At 37.4% G+C, this 16,298-nt stretch overlaps 3 protein-coding genes across 4 annotated transcripts; 1 reads left to right on the plus strand and 2 right to left on the minus strand.

The window, feature by feature from the left end:
- The first annotated feature begins 229 nt into the window (after positions 1 to 229).
- LOC111449459 (ribosome production factor 2 homolog) lies at positions 230 to 2,704 on the plus strand. The gene is made up of 6 exons (XM_023089358.1): positions 230 to 458; positions 622 to 825; positions 1,498 to 1,743; positions 1,815 to 2,057; positions 2,143 to 2,208; positions 2,394 to 2,704. The coding sequence occupies exons 1-6, from the start codon at positions 390 to 392 to the stop codon at positions 2,532 to 2,534; spliced, it is 969 nt and encodes a 322-aa protein (XP_022945126.1). The 5' UTR covers positions 230 to 389; the 3' UTR covers positions 2,535 to 2,704.
- Positions 2,705 to 3,150: 446 nt separating this feature from the next.
- Positions 3,151 to 6,191, minus strand: LOC111449450 (heat stress transcription factor A-3-like). Its single transcript, XM_023089347.1, has 3 exons — positions 5,812 to 6,191; positions 5,213 to 5,695; positions 3,151 to 4,378 (listed from the first exon to the last, which is right to left on the minus strand). The coding sequence occupies exons 2-3, from the start codon at positions 5,693 to 5,695 to the stop codon at positions 3,281 to 3,283; spliced, it is 1,581 nt and encodes a 526-aa protein (XP_022945115.1). The 5' UTR covers positions 5,812 to 6,191; the 3' UTR covers positions 3,151 to 3,280.
- Positions 6,192 to 6,819: 628 nt separating this feature from the next.
- Positions 6,820 to 14,788, minus strand: LOC111446547 (serine/threonine-protein kinase CTR1-like). Of its 2 annotated transcripts, none has more exons than XM_023085410.1 (15): positions 14,022 to 14,788; positions 12,692 to 12,993; positions 12,470 to 12,611; positions 12,122 to 12,225; positions 11,249 to 11,457; positions 10,536 to 10,943; positions 10,350 to 10,390; positions 10,135 to 10,203; positions 9,940 to 10,040; positions 9,723 to 9,804; positions 9,485 to 9,583; positions 9,067 to 9,135; positions 8,839 to 8,970; positions 7,622 to 7,716; positions 6,820 to 7,545 (listed from the first exon to the last, which is right to left on the minus strand). In XM_023085410.1, exons 1-15 carry the CDS (start codon positions 14,589 to 14,591, stop codon positions 7,437 to 7,439), a joined length of 2,532 nt encoding a protein of 843 aa, XP_022941178.1. In that variant the 5' UTR covers positions 14,592 to 14,788; the 3' UTR covers positions 6,820 to 7,436. The 2 variants fall into 2 exon arrangements, with proteins under 2 accessions (XP_022941178.1, XP_022941173.1); XM_023085405.1 differs by having other exon boundaries at positions 10,536 to 10,946; positions 14,022 to 14,787.
- Positions 14,789 to 16,298: the final 1,510 nt, after the last annotated feature.

A 16,298-nucleotide genomic window follows, 5' to 3' on the forward strand; every position in this document is an offset into this window, starting at 1 on the left:
TCTCAAAAAAGAAAGTATTTTTTAAATTCTTTCCCAGTTTGTGGTATTTTAAAATAAATATTACTCTTTCACTTCCATATATATATATATATATATATATATATTATTATTATTATTTTGAAATTTGGAGGTTATTATTTAAAATTATGAAAAAATATATTTTTTATATGATATTTTTAAATAAAGAATTTAAATCAGCGAATAGGTGGGACCGGGAATTTTGCCGAAACCCCCCATTTGCCCCCAAAACCCTAACGTTCAGGACGACCACCTCAAAAAGTTCACCAAAATCGGCGTCAGCTTGCAGTCGCCGGAACGGTCGATATTTCTCTGCTAGTTGAGCAACAAAACCCTAAATCTCATCTCTGTTATCTCACTGGCCGTGGACCATGTTGAAAGTTAGAACTCCCAAGAATGGTAAAGTTAAACGAGAGCTTGAGAAACGTGCTCCCAAACTTGTAAGTTCTTGCATTCCCGGATATGTATATCTCTCAATGCGTGTGGAAAATGAGAGTGTCTGCTTAATGATTGATTTAAAAGCATGTCAAAGAAGTTTTTATGATCTTTTCAATTGTTGTTTTTTCTGTATTGATGAATTTAAGTTATTGACTTGAACTGCAGGTTGAGACGGGGAAGAAGACGCTGATACTTCATGGCACTAAAACGAGCGGCGTGTTGAATGAAGTATTGACGGAAATTTATCACCTGAAGAAAGAAAGTGCCGTGAAGTATTCTCGTAGGAATGAAGGAATTAAACCATTTGAAAATGGCGGCGATTCATCTTTGGAATTTTTCTCTCTCAAAACTGATTGCAGTATTATCGTGGTGCGTAACACTGTGAATGATTTCAGTTTTTAATTACGATTCAGTTTTCCCATTCGAAGGTATTTTATTTACTGTTCATCACAAAGAATGATTTCATGTGATACTAGTTCCAGATGCGTAGAGCTTTGTGTAAAACTTGATTTTTTTGGATGAGCACCTCTAGTTTTCCCCTTAATGATCTTTAGATGTCTTCAATGATCGAAGAACTTAGCAGTTCTAAGACAGATGAACCTATGTAAATTAGCATAGTCATGACGTGCATTTTTTTTTGGGTAAGTTGAGCTACTAAGAATTTTGAGATCTTCAATTCATGACGCTGTTGGATGATGAAAGTCCCACGTCGTCGGCTAATTTAGGGAATGATCATGGGTTTATAATCAAAGAATACTATCTTCATTGGTACGAGGCCTTTTGGGGAAGCCCAAAGCAAAGCCATGAGAGCTAATGCTCAAAGTGGACAATATCATACTATTGTGGAGAGTCGTGTTCATCTATTTTTTTTAATTGGAAAGCCTTTGTCTTCATGGGTTCAAGTTCTGTATCTTTTTTCCTCTGCTATTATAGAGTATGAGAGCGGGTACATTGCTTCACTCCTAAATGTCCATGGTAACCAGCTTCTTGCTTCTATGTCTCCAGCTATTTATTGATGTATTTATTGCACCTCTTTTGCAGTATGGTTCTCACTCAAAGAAACGACCCGATAATCTTGTAATAGCGAGAACCTATGATCATCACATCTATGATCTAGTTGAGGTTGGGATTGAAAATTTCAAGTCAATGCATTCTTTCACATATGATAAGAAACTTTCTCCACGGGTCGGGTCAAAGCCTTTCATTACTTTCATTGGCGAAGGATTTGAGAATGTGGAAGAGCTGAAGCATTTAAAAGAAGTTTTGCTTGATATGTTCCGTGGAGAGGTATAAAACCCTGCAGCTTTGCCTGACTTGAACGTGAATGTTTAGATATTAAGTATCTATGTTATTTGCAGGTTGTGGAGAATATAAATCTTGCTGGGTTGGACCGTGTATATGTATGTACAGCCATCTCACCAAATAAAGTATTTCTCACTCATTGTGCACTGCGAATGAAGAAGTCAGGTTCAGTAGTTCCTAGAATGGAACTAGTTGAAGTCGGTCCTTCAATGGATTTGGTGGTTCGCCGGCACCGGCTGCCTAGTGATGGTCTAAGGAAGGAAGCCATGAAAACAGCCAAGGATCAGGCTAAGAAGAAGGTTTAATGGCTATCTCTGAAATGAATTGCCTTCATTTTGTTTACTAAGCTGTTCGTCTAATCTTTATGTGTTTACTTTCTTCTAGGAGAAAAATGTGAGTCAGGATGCAATTCATGGCAAGATTGGAAGGATATATATTCCTGATCAAAAGGTATCTCTCTCTCTCTATCTGTATGTGTTCTCTCCAACTGTCACAATGCTTGCAAATCCAGCTGAGATTGAAAATGTTTCATGTTATCAAACTCCACACGTTCATCACCAAAATAGGAACTTAACTACACCTCGCACAGTTTTGTCAGTCATTTGAATTATTCAATACTCAATTTTGGCTCATAGGTTGGAGATGTGGCTCTACCCGACAAATCAAAGGGAGTGAAGAGAGAACGATGCGAAGCGAAAATGAAAAACAGAGATAACGGGCCAGCCTCTAAAAAACAAAAAGAAGATTCAGAAAAACCAAAAGAAGATTCAGAATAGTTCAACTAGTCTAATACTGTTCGACCCAATTCTCTTCTTACTAGAGTCGCTGTTATGAAATGCATAGTAGCTTGCCAATTATGTGGACAGAGCAGACACTATTTATTTGCGTGTATACAATTTTGCCTATGGTTTCCAATTTGATTTTACATGCAAACCTGCCTTTTATCATCTTAGCCTTCAGGTTTTTGCGGAGTTTGGCTGTGAACCTCATTGGTTAGCAGGACACAGAATTGTTGTAGCAAACAGAATGTGCCTTCAACCTCATTGGTTTCTCCCTCTCCTATCCTCTTACCCCAAGCTCTTCACATCATACTGCAAAATCTTTGATTCTCTGTGGCTGAGAAGTAAATCACAGCAGACTGAGGGCAGGTGTTCTACAACGCCCGTGTCATCGTGGTCGCCGCATCGGTCTCATGGTTATTAGTCTCCTTCCATTCTTCCAGGAGCTCCAGTTTCTTGTTCGATAGGATGCCTGCACAATGCATCACACTCTGTGTCCAATAGTTAAATGCCTGCAACTTCATGTATTGTTAGCAAGGTGAATTTGAAATAAAAGCAGCTCACAAGGAACACACAACCAGCCTATATAAGCTCTGGAAATCAGAGAATGAAATAAGGGAAGATAAAATGGAAGTGCATAATCAATTCATTTTCCTAGCAAATCATTCAATCTAAAGTTCCTTCATCTAGAGATAACTAAGATTCCTAGTGGCTGCAAATGTAATGGCTAATGAAATCTGTGATTATTTATCCTCAGAGTTGTCTGTATTTTCGGGACAAGCTCGACTATCTGGATCATCAAATGGGAATCCAGAAGCTGACCATGTATTCGTGTGGGAATCTCCAGCCTGCAGTGAACCTAAGTCCCAGAATGGTGACAATCCGCTAGAGCCTTGCAAAAATGGATCCTCGAAATCAACTGGATTGCTCCACAACTCGGTGTTTGAACTGGACGTGCCAGTATCGACATTCAAACCCGTGCTCCAAATTTCTTCTGGTTTAATGACATTTCCAGTTCCAAGATGTGAGAACTGTTGAATACTTTCTGCCAAAGAGACAAAGTAGTCAGGATTGACATCTTGTGAGGAACTCCCAATAGCCTTTCCCTTGGAATGTTGATCCTCCATTGACATGTTTGAAGGCTCTACACTCAGCTCTGTTGGTTTTACAATTCCATGATGGAATGCTAATTCCTCAGACGTAATTACATCCCTAGATGGATCATTCTCATATTGAAAATTGGACATGCTTTCTGGAATTGATCCCAAATCTCCAGACACTCCCTGCAGAAGGTAAGCAGCAGGTCCTTCAAGCAGGCTTGGATTCAGTTCCGATGTGGCGTGACTTCCCCAATCCGGTTGATATTTCACAATCTGCCCTTCCATGAACGGCGTAAAACCATCGGTTTCGTGTTGATGCTGCTTAACAAATTTCCGTTTCATCCTTGGGGAATCAATATCTCTCTGTTCCTTCTTCTTCTGCAAGCGGAATAAGAACTCAGGATTTTGAAGCAACTTTGCCAAAAAGGAAATCATCTGCTTCTGCTTCTGCTCGGCCGATTGGAGGCGTCGATTCACCGTCTTCACATGCTGAGCAGTTCCCTTCTGCTCCTTCTGCAATTCAACAACCTCCTGCATTAACATGCTCCTCTCTTTCTTTAACCTCCCAATCTCATCTTCCAATCCAGACTTCCCTGGTCCAGTAGATGGCCCTATCAAACTTCCAACCTGCTGAGAATGAGGTGATTTTCGCCTCTGAATGTTCTTCAACAAGTGTCTCTTCCCTCGTTGGAAGGCATCATTTGCAAATTCCCACTTGTCTGCATCAATCTTGCGGAACCCCTGAATTCAATCCCCAAGAGTTACTCAAATCATTGAATGAACACAATCACAAGTACAACGGCATGCCTAAGATATTGCTACAAACAAGCATAAGCATACACCGACACCCACAAGAACGTATCATACAACAAAATTGAGAGTCAGAAGTTTTTCTTGCATAGGGGAAGCTCTACCTCCCTTTGTAATCTCTAATCTGTAAGAGAATGGATTAAATGTAAGCATAGCTACATGAACAATTTGACCTGATTCTACCTGCTGGAGATGGAAGTCCTCAGTCCCCTTCACACAGGGAGGGGAGCATTTCTTCAAGCCTGCAATATCGAGCAGTAAAGAGGCCTAGCAACTCATACATTATCTAAGGAACTAACAATATGATGAATTAAAGTACAAAATCACAGTAATAATACACAGGAGCTAAAAAAATGACATAAATACACCAATCCCATGAAGAAAACCCACCACTGGCTCATACTAGAGTGAACCAGTAGAAACAAAATGAAGTAAAAGGAACTCTGAATTTCGTTAATTGAAAATATTGTACAGAAGCATGAGAGTTCAGTTTAGAACACCGCAAGAAATATTACAAAAGTACAAATAGTTATTGACGAGGAAAAACCTCATCCCTATCTGCCAGCAATTGACTTTGGCAAGCCATCACAGAAAAAGAAATAAAGAACAAATAAAGAAGTCAAAGAGTAAACAAACCAAGCGGTGAAAAACAAGCACAAATGTACAAAGAAACAAGAGGCTTACAAAAGGAGAGGAGAAAAGAAAAAAGGGAAAAAAGATCATACAGACCACAGCAGCCATTAGAGGCTATACTGTAATACCCACATAAGTATTTAGCTGTCTGACAAAACTGGAGAAGTTGTTGTGCTTGAAATTAGATGGAAGAATCACTCTAGAAAACTCCACAGGATCCCAAACCACAAAACTCTGCCCTGCTGAACCCCAAGACACAATCGGATCAAGCGCAGGATCCTCAACAAGATCAAAGGTCTTCCACAGAAATGGCGGAACTAGCTGACCGTGAAGGCCTTCTAGAGGTTGAGGCACATCAGTACCCGAACCCCACATGGAAAATGGATCCGACGCTCCTTTATCTGGTTTCGGCATAACGTCGAACAGGTTGTGTGCAGAAGAAGATGGCATTGGGTTTTCAGCCCAAGAGCCTCCGCCAGTCGGAGACGAAGAAAACCCAATGCTCATCATCAATTCAGGATCAGAAGAAACTCCAGCAGCATCGGAATCCGACTGAGCAGAAGAAGAATTCGCCCCAATTGGAGAAACCGAATCGCCCTCTTCTAAGGGATTCATCTACTAAACCCCAAAACACAGTTTCAAAACGAAAAGGGAAAACCCAACAACGAATTCCTGTAATTGGGCAGGTAAATGGAACACAGAAATGGAGCAGAGTATATATAGAGACTTACGCCGACAATGCATTCGATAAAAATCTGGGGAAAGAAATTCAAAGGCGGTGGAGACAGTGACTGTGAATCGAGTCGTAGCTCTACAGTTGAGTCGTTCCTCGTGCAGGGACCCCATTAAGATTGAGCCAAAAAGTTGAGTCTTTGGATTCTCTGCAAATTTAAAGGAAGAAAACGCACAGAAGAAGCCGACCGACCTTCGTTGATCGGATCGTTTTCGCCGAAGCTGCACTATTTCGGAAGGCCGTTATTGTGGTTGTGGGAAAACGGAAACAGGGGGTGATTTCTTCAACGCGGGATTTTAGATCTTTTGTCCGTACGGTTTTTTCTGGACCGGTGGTTTTGGTTTGAAAGCGACGCTTTGGACCGGGGCCTTGCTTAAGGACGAAGTTAACTCCACTCTGTCAGTTGATGATATTCCCATTTTTTTTTATTAATCTAATTAATTTTTTTTTAAAAAGATGGGCCATTAGGTGATTTTTTGGAATATGCCCATTTTTTTTAATCTTTTTAAAAAAGAAAATATAATAATTTTAATCGAGAAACATATAAACTTTTAATTATTTTTTGTTAAATTTTCACTAAAAATTACTAATTGATTATAATAAAGCACATATAAAAATATTTCAAAGCTTATAAATTTTAAATAAAAACCAAAATTTGCATAAAATTACACTCAACTCAGTTTTATTTGAAGAGCTCTGAATTTGTTTAGCTAATATATGTTTTTAATAATTCATATAATTTTTTTTGAAAAAAGAGTAAATTCTAAATTTTTAAATATTATCAAAATCATCTATTTAAGTTGAAGTTAAGAATATTATAGAGAATTTTATGATATTAATTTAAAAATAAAAATTAATTGAATCAAATTTCAAGATATACTTACTAATGGGATGCCCTAACACGTTACAAAATTTCACTCCAAATTTCATTGATATTGGAAGGTCGGGAGGTCGGGTATTGTTTCCATTCAAAAATCTTTTTAACAAAAAATTAAACTTTTGAATATTTGTCAAAAAATATCACTCATGACTACTGGTTGATTGAATGTTTCAACTGCCTGTTAAATAACAGTTATGATACTCTCCTTGGTAACAGGCCAAGCAACACGTTTAACTGAATATATGATTGTATCCAGCCACAACTAATCACCAGTATGTACAAAATTAGTTCCCGGTCCCAGTCCTAGTCTCGGTCCCGTCACGAAATAAGACCAATAGATATACAATCAAATAAGGGTGTGGCTTGCAATAGGCTGATATGGAGTTGAAGCTTCCCTATCACCGTAGGAAAAAGGTTGAAGCTTCCTTGATTGTGGGACATTGAAGTGATCCACATTCTTATAATTTCTCTACATTTTGATGATCCTGAACTGAGAATAAGCTTGTTGAGGTTACGTGGCAGTTGAATTTTCGCAGCAGTTCTCCGTCCCTTCGCAAAAACCCGAGAGATGCACAGTACAAGATCTTAGCTTGAAGAAGGGAACTACTAGTAATGACAAAATGGAAGATTTGGCTAAGAGAATCAGAGATCATTTGGAGTATCATTTTAAATGCACCAGAGATCTCTAAGAGAATACTGTAATTAGCAGGAGAAAACGTTATGCATTCCCATATTCCATATTGTCACATAACCGAGAGTGTGTCTGCACGGCCTTGTTGAGATGGTGCTTGTTTAGTCATTGGCTTCAAGGTTTCCATTATGCTGGAGAAAGATGGACGTTTCCACGGCTCACTGCAATGTTTTCAGTTAGCAATATTAATTGGAAAATAAAAAAAATAATGCAAAAGAGCCAAAGATTAGAACTCACTCGGCCCAGCAAGCCACTATTAAGGAAGCCAATTTGGGATTTACATTACGTGGGATTTCAAGCCTTTTGCACTTAAATCCAACAGCTGCAACAACCTATGCAACAAGAAACTGTTACAGATCTAGCTACAACAAATTCAGCTGATAAATACGATATGCAAATTGAAGTATATTTATACCTGAACAAAAATGTATACCACAAACATGTAAATCCCACACATCACATAGGCGAAGAGTGACAGGGGGAAGAGAGGGGGGGGGGGGNGGGGGGGGGGGGGGGGGGGGATCGTCACAGTTTTTTATGAACTCTGTGGTAGAAACTGAACTTCACCAAATCCATTCTCCACTATTTTTCAGGGTATCATTGTTGTGATATTGGGTTATTTTATCACACCTAATAGAAATCCATCTATGAAAAGTTCACACGGTAAAAATGGAGAGGTCATGTTATGCGGCAGGAAACTCCTAACTTTTGCTCTGAAAGGACTGACAAATTGGTAGTTAACTGACTTTTATCTGGTAGGAAAGACTGATAAATTCTTGAGAACGGCTATTCCATCCCGAATTTTGGTTTGCATACTAAACATACTATGGTGTTTAAGGAAAATTGCAAGGGCAGTCTCGTTGCAACCAGAACGAACTCAAGACCACCTCTTTCCCCTCTGCTACTTTGCCACCATGTTTCGGAGCCACGTCTTAGTCTTTTTTAGTTTGTCCTTGATAACGGACAAAAAAGTTTCCTCGAACCTCCAATCTCTTATGGTATCTCACCCATTCAAAATGAAGGCTAAAATACTTTGGATCAATATCATCCAGAGCTTCTTTTGGGATATTTGGCTAGGCAGGAACAGCAGACTCTTTAGTGGAAAGGAAAGAAACAACACACATATCTTACTACTAAATCTTCACAGCTGCCTCACGGTACAAGCTTAGCATTATGTTTTCTAGTTATTCTTTAAATGATATTTGTGCTGATTGGAGGGGCTTTTTGTAACGCTCTTCTGTTTGGGGGCTCTCCCTTTATTTTCATTTTTTATTTTTGTAAATCATTACGTTAAGGAAGTTCCATTTAACTTTGGAGAGAGAGGATGTTTGATATTTTAAGCCAGGAACCTCAATCAACAAGACATACAAAAGATCAAAGCTTAAAGAGAACATTTGCTTTTGATATCTTCTTATCTGACAACTTAACTACAAGAAGATTGGAAAAATAAAAACCTGAGCTGGGTTTAGATTACACCATGGTTGTTGCAAAGTTGCCAACTCCCACAGAATCACTCCAAAGCTGTAAACATCTGATTTTTCATTTGAGGGCTCATCACGTAGTACTTCTGGTGCCATCCACTCAGGCTAACAAATTGAATAGTTAAATATTAGAAATTGCATAGGCAGCTTGCATGCATAGTGATACTGTGGCAATATATTGCTACAAAGCGAAGCACTCACTGTTCCAGCCGCGGATTTTGATGAAAGAAATGTGCGTGCCTTTAAGCGGGAGAGACCAAAATCACAAACCTGAAAAGAGATCAAACGAAAATTTTGAATCACAAAGACAACAGAGACTGACATCCTTTCAGGTTTCTTATTTATAAATAAAAAAAATAACATGCTCTCAAATAATTCTTCCTGGAGTCCAACTCGAGCTCTCTTTTGTCAAGCATAACATGTACTTTAGGAGTTGCAAGTTTATCAACAGTGATAACAAGTAGATGAGGGACCAGTAAAGAGTATACAGTTTTGATGGACCAAAAAAGAAATCCGGAGCTCTTGTTAGCAAAGAATCAACTTAACAAGAGATAGAGGGCCAGGAAAATAGTGTCCCCTAGAAGAAACATTTTTAACGCTGAGTTTGAAATTTATCTACCTTTACTGTATACTTCTTGTCGACTAAAAGATTTGGTGATTTTAAATCACGATGAACAATTGGAGGGTCACGTCTATGGAGATAGTTCATTCCCTTTGCCTGTATAAAAACAAACGACCGAGCCATTTGCCAAAAGATAGATGATGTTATAATGAAGGTAAACAACACAGCACAAGATAAAAACCTGGGGTAGGGGGTTACTCGAAAACATTTGGTGAGTCATTAGAATAATACATACCACATCATAAGCCATATTTATCCGACGTGTTTCATCTATGTCTTTAACACCTGACTTGTGCAAAAACCTATACAAGCTACCTCTGCAAATAAAACAAATTCTTCAACTTTCAAACCTTTTCTATCGGTTGTCTTGGAATATACCTAATAAATTCACTAAATATTTGATGCTAACTTTTTCAACTTTGATTAGGAGAATGAAGATGGTAAAAGAATACCTCGATAGATATTCAGTGACAATGGACAGGTTTGGTGGCTTGGTCACGGCACCCATAAACAGTACAATGTTGGGATGTCGCAAGGATTTCATGATAGCAACCTATCATGCAAAAATAAGAAAAAACAAAACTAGAGTCAACAAAATAATCCACGCCTCTAGAACGCATATAATTGATATTTCCACCACTGAATACCTCTCTCAGAAACTCATTAACACGTTCAGGATGGAAGTCTTGTTCTGTAAGGATCTTCACAGCAACTTCCTGACATGCCCATGATAATATCTTAGAAATAATAGTGGCGAACACATCATATTGCCGACCATTTCACATGGTAGACAATTAATCCATGCTTGCATGGTAGACTATTTTTGGGAAATAACAATCATCGACCATTCCACATTACTCACCGATCCATGCCAATCAGCACGATGTACAGTTCCAAAAGAACCTGAAATTAGACCCGTAATACACTCAGAATGATCTTAAAATATTAATTGCAATGAGTTCTATAGATAGGATTGACTTCATTTCGTTATGAGCCAACTATCATATTAAAAAATCCAGAACTTTTTCAAAATTTGCAGGATATATACCTGCTCCAATTCTTTCTTTTAAAACAAGATCCTCCCATGGAATGTCCAAATCCTCTGCACCAAGGGGAAGTGTTTTACTCCGAGTGTTTGGTATTAGCTGACCTCCCTGCGCAAACCTTACGTCCATAGTAAAATCCATAATTGGCTGGGACAGATCAAAAGGTGACTGCACATTTCTACGGCTGTACTTTAGTGGGATTGGATCCTCAACCAGGATAGTTGGTTGTAGCAGTTTAAATCGTTGGAAGTCTCCGTCTTGGGAGTTAGGCTGCGAAGTTTTCCCGTGCAGTAAAATGGATTTTTCATCATGAACACCAGTGACAAGCATTTGGTTGCTTCTGTTTGTGAACTTCCTATCAAACTGCTCTGGATACAAGGGAAGTGCACCATCTTCTCCATCCACAGTAACTTCTGTGATGGTAACTTAAAAACTTGTCACCAAAAACAAATAATATACAGGAAAGGCTGGCAATATCAAGTGTGACAAAAGTTTTGTCAGAGTAAGAAAAAGTAGGTGCAAGCCATAACAAGAATTATACAATCCGGTGTATTTCATACAAACTATGACCTTTTCTAAATACTATTTTAGCCTCAAAATCTGCTACTCTGGTTATAACTTACAACAAGGACTTCAAAAGAGAAAAATGCAATATAAAATTGTAAAATATGATTTGCATAGTTTTAAATTAAAGTTTGAAGAGTCAAATAATTACCTGAGGAACATTCATCAAAAACAACATTAAGTAACTGGCAATCTGCAAAGTACTGTTTAGCCAGTGACCTGAAATCAATGGCTGCCTCTACTGGCTTTAGTCGTGGAAATCGCAATGGCGAGGAGATCAAAATGGAGGAGGGACCATTGAGTAAGGAATCAGGCTCATATAAGCAACCAGGATTACCAATTAAGTCGACCAGATACTCCCTGAAAAGAAAATAATCACACCACATATAACTGTATTAATAAAATGAGGGACTGTTGCAAGCTATTCCTAAAATTAAGGCTATTTCTTCAATATGAACAATAATCAGTTTCACACCCTTTCCACCATCCATATCTGCAAAGATCTAAATAGATGGCAAAAAATGATTGCAATTTTTTTTTTTTTTTAAAATCAGCTAGGAAAAACAAGAATGGGTCAATTTGAGGGGGGTTGTCACTGTAAAGTGCAATATATACGTTTAAAATTAAAAGAGGAGCTTAAGCTAATAATTGCACACCTTAGAAAACAAAATAAGTGACAACATAGAAACCAAAATTTCAAAGGAGAGTAAAACCAATGAAAAAATGTGTTAACCATTGCCTCCAAGTCATTTTGTTTTCTGCATATCTCGCCCCACTTAGCAATTTTCACCGTGATATTGTCTATAACTCATTTTGATCTGAATTGGATCCCTCTGCTCTTTTATTATCCCATAGCAATTATTTTCTCGAATGCAATGAAGAATAAAATAGTTTCTAATTGCCTTATTATATGTCAATTAATGGCAGGCACCAGCTTAATTTAACGATATTGTTTGAGCTGCATATTCATTTAATGCAACTGTAAACATTATAGAACTCAAGAAGTATTGCAGAGAGAGCATACTTGTCAAACCCAAACTGCACAAGACAAGAAGAAGAATCATGGCACGAGCAATATTTACAGCCCTTGGCTACTCGACAGGGTAAATCAATTGTATCAGCTAACACCTGCAAATGCCATACTCTTGGATAAGTGAGCCCTGAACTATATCGATTTACTTGATAATGTAAATAGTATCAAATAGCAGCTATGCAAATTGTAAAAAACAAGATTACAAGTTTACCAGAAGCCAAAAGCAGTAAGCAAGCAGAAAGAAATATATGAAATTAATTACTATAAAGGGACTGCAGGAACAACAAAGCATATACAAAAGGATGGCTATTTAAAGAGTAAGCAAAATTGGGATCTCACTTTGAAAAGAAGAGCACGATGCCGGCAGAGTCCTACAGAGAGTGCACCAAGAGGAACAACCACAGAGCCTAAGGTCTCCTTCAAGTTATTACTGCACTCCTTCCAGCTGGGCACCAACACATCTTCTCCAGAAACCGAGCCACTATTGATAACAATAAAAAGGAAGTTATTGGTGTTGAATGAAATAGACAAGTTTCCAAATGGAAAGCGTGGATGTCTCACCCCAAACTCCTACAGACGAGTTTTGCAAGCAGGTCTACAACCTCTTTTGTGGTTATAGAGCTGCAAGAAATGCTTCGGACCCGATTTTGGAGGTCTTTTAAGTTGGGATCAGTGCGCTGATCAATCAAAACAACTTCAATTGAAGAATCTGTGCTAGGATCAACAGACTTTAGAGATTCAATTGATGGCATGCGATCATTATCAGGCAGGCTGGTGCACAAAGTCCATACATATGGATCCATTCCATGGATTAGATAAAACCCATCAGGAATTTTGTCAAAGTATGATAGACAGCCATTCACCTGATCCATATAATAACACGACAGAACATCATTTTTAAAAATGGTACTCTGTTTTGCTAGCCCAAAGAATATGTTCCTCTACCACATTCTCAGTGATATTACAATGAAACAAAGAAAAAAAGGTCAGATCTTCAATATTAGCCACACATGTAAATATACCAGTTAAATTTCCATATTTACCATTTCTCGTTCATATCTCGGCTTTCACAACCTAACCTAATTTTGATAAATTCTTTTTATATCTTCCATGGCTCAGAGTAGAATCCAGCCAACTTTAATAAATTAGGAACTGGTCGACCTATTGACAAACAATTGGGGTGTCCAATACTTCAATGGATATAGCACATAGCTAACTTCCATTCTCAAATAAATATAGGCATAACAAAGTCAGGTGGTTGAACCTAACCAATTAGCACATTGACCACTAAAGACTAACCACAAAAACTAGAAGAAGGTAAACAAAACATGGATCTTAAACTCTTATCAGTTTTCCAAACTTATACCATCACTTTCACAATAGTACTTCAGCTTAGACGGCACCGTTGCCCCAAGGAAAACGTCCTTGATGTAAATTCCAGAGATCCAATAAAAATTTCACGTTAAAACAATAAACTAAACTTGGGTTTTCTTCATCTGTTACCACATCCCAGATCAATAATCCCCTTTCGGGACTTCATCAGCCTTAAGCCTTCTCCTAGGAAGCAACCAATTGCTTAAACCGCTTCAGTAACATCTACAGCAAAAGTCTAACACACTTCTTGAGTATAGATATAAACTCAAGCTCGGACTATCGTCAGAGATCTACATTGTGCCCTATAATTCAACGTTAGCAGTTTTGAATCTATTATCGGGAAATCAGGATTCGACCCAAATATGGGACAGTAAACGAATTAGGTGATATCTAGACTAGCAATGCTAGAATAAACAGAACGTGAATTAGCATTGTCACTGAAGTCAACGCAACAAAACCAAAATAAAAAACCATAAGCACGAATTAGAACATGAGATAGATGGAAAAGAATCTCTACCCAAAATCGATGTGACACGGCCTCAGCAGAGCTAATCGACCTCCTTAAAGCTGAATCATCCTGAAATGGATTTAAGAAATTAGGATCATCAGCACAAGTCGCATCTGAGGAAAGCCGGAGCGCCAATGCCAACTGCAGTTGATAACTCTCCTCCGTATGTTGCGCCCAGCTCTTACCAGAGGATCCTCCAGTTCCGGCTACCTGAGCTCTTGAATCGCCTCCAATCCTAAGCACATCATCCGTCTCATTAGCCACTGTAGTCGATGGTGTCAGTGCATAATACTCCCCGGATATCGAGCTCTCTCCAAAGCTGCTTCCACTGGACTGCCTCTGCAAACCAAAGGCTGAGTACATATTGCCGATCCAATTCACCTGCGGCTGCTGGCTCGCCCTGTGATCACCACCAGCTTCCCAATCCAATCCTCTTTCCAACTTCCTCTTATCGTTCTTCCCCTCTCCCGATGATAATTCGATCAACGATGTCGAAGCTCTGACAGGACCGCCACTGTTTTGGTCATCTGGAATTTGACTAAGAAGCGTATAGTTCAACCTTCTACCGGGCATTTCCATCGAGATTCAGAGAATTCCGATCAACTGGATTCCGTTTGGACCCAAAAATCCACCATCGAAGCGATGAAGAACTCCCTCCCTTCGATTTTTCACCTTTCCGGTGTGCGTCTCTTTCTGGAATTCGATTGTCGGAGAGAGACGCTGAGAACCATACAGGGACCTTTAGGCGTAGTGGCATTTTCGTAATATTCTATTTCTCCAATAAATTCTTAATTAATTTATTTTGGCGAAGATCTAAAACTAATTCGCGGTAATATTATTCGGGTGGACGAAAGTCATTTCCAGTCCACGCGCCTTAAATTCTGAGCCTCGCACTCGCACGTGGCTTTCACACGTGCGCTCGACTGTATCTTCTGGTTGCTTCTGTGTTCAAATCGCTTGTTTAATTGTTTTTTAGGAATAAAAATAATCAATAAGTATACCTTACAATATTACATAATTATTAAAATATTTTAAAATTAGGCATTATATACCGATAATGTCATTACAAATATTTCAGTAATTCATTTGGTAAAAAATATTTAAGTAAATATTTTTTTTATAATATTTTGACTTTTAATATAAAATATTCTTAAAAAATTAAAATATTTGATAATGCTCTTAAACATTAAAAATAAAAAATATTTTTATGCTAATATTTTGTTTTAAAAATTCATTTCAATTCTTAATTTTTTATTTTTATAACACTTTTATTTAACAAAATAATAATAATAAATATTATTAATATTTTTTCAGAGTTTAAAAATACGTTTATCATTAATATATAAATAAAAGGATAGAAACATAAGAATTTTAAAAATATTTACTTTTCAAAGTTAAAAAATATTTATTTTTTGAAATTTAATATTAATAATATAAATATTTTTTAAAATTTTAAAAATTGAAGTTATTTTTTAAGTTTTTAAAAAAATATTACGATATTAATAATATTTTTGAAATTTTGAGATATTTTTTAAACAAAATATTAACGATGGTAAAAATTATTTATTTTTAAATATTTCTAAAATTTAAAAGTATTTTTTAAATTTTACGCGTATTATTATTATTATTATTATTATTATTATTATTATTATTATTATTATTATTGTTGGTTTAAAATTTAAGAATATTTTTTATAAAATTTAGATGAGAGGTATTTTATCAATTTCGGCTAATTAAAAAAAAGTGCTTAAAAAAAATAAAAGCAATATAACTTGGCGGGAAGGATAAAAAAGAAATTGGCGGCAAGAGGTAATAACACCCATTTTATCACGTTTTCTCTCGCTCTCTCTCGTTGTTTTCGTTCCCGCTTGCTCACATCTTTGGCTTTTCACCGCTTTGTCCTCAGTCCGATCTTCATCCGCGAATCGATCTCTCTTCGCTCTCACTCGCTTTACACGTTCGGAATCGGTACGCTTCTTCATCTGAAAAAATAGTCTCAACGATGTTTCAAGCGCCTAGTTGAAATTAGTCAAATTAAAGATCTGTTTATCTTATAATTGTATCCTGCTTCGTCTAATCCAATTTAGTTTCTCACATTATTTGTACTTTTGCTGAAGATTTGATGTCGGTTCTATTAAAGTAATTGTCTCCAGTTTAACGGCTTGATGTTTCAGAATCTATGGTTGTTTAGGAAGTTGCGCAAGATTTGTTCATTGCTATATAACTCGGCTACTGTTATTTTGTTTATTGTTCGATGATTGGTAATGGTTTGAGCACAATCCGCTT

Source organism: Cucurbita moschata, unplaced genomic scaffold (genome assembly GCF_002738365.1).
Source record: "Cucurbita moschata cultivar Rifu unplaced genomic scaffold, Cmos_1.0 Cmo_Scf00001, whole genome shotgun sequence".
NCBI lineage: Eukaryota > Viridiplantae > Streptophyta > Magnoliopsida > Cucurbitales > Cucurbitaceae > Cucurbita > Cucurbita moschata.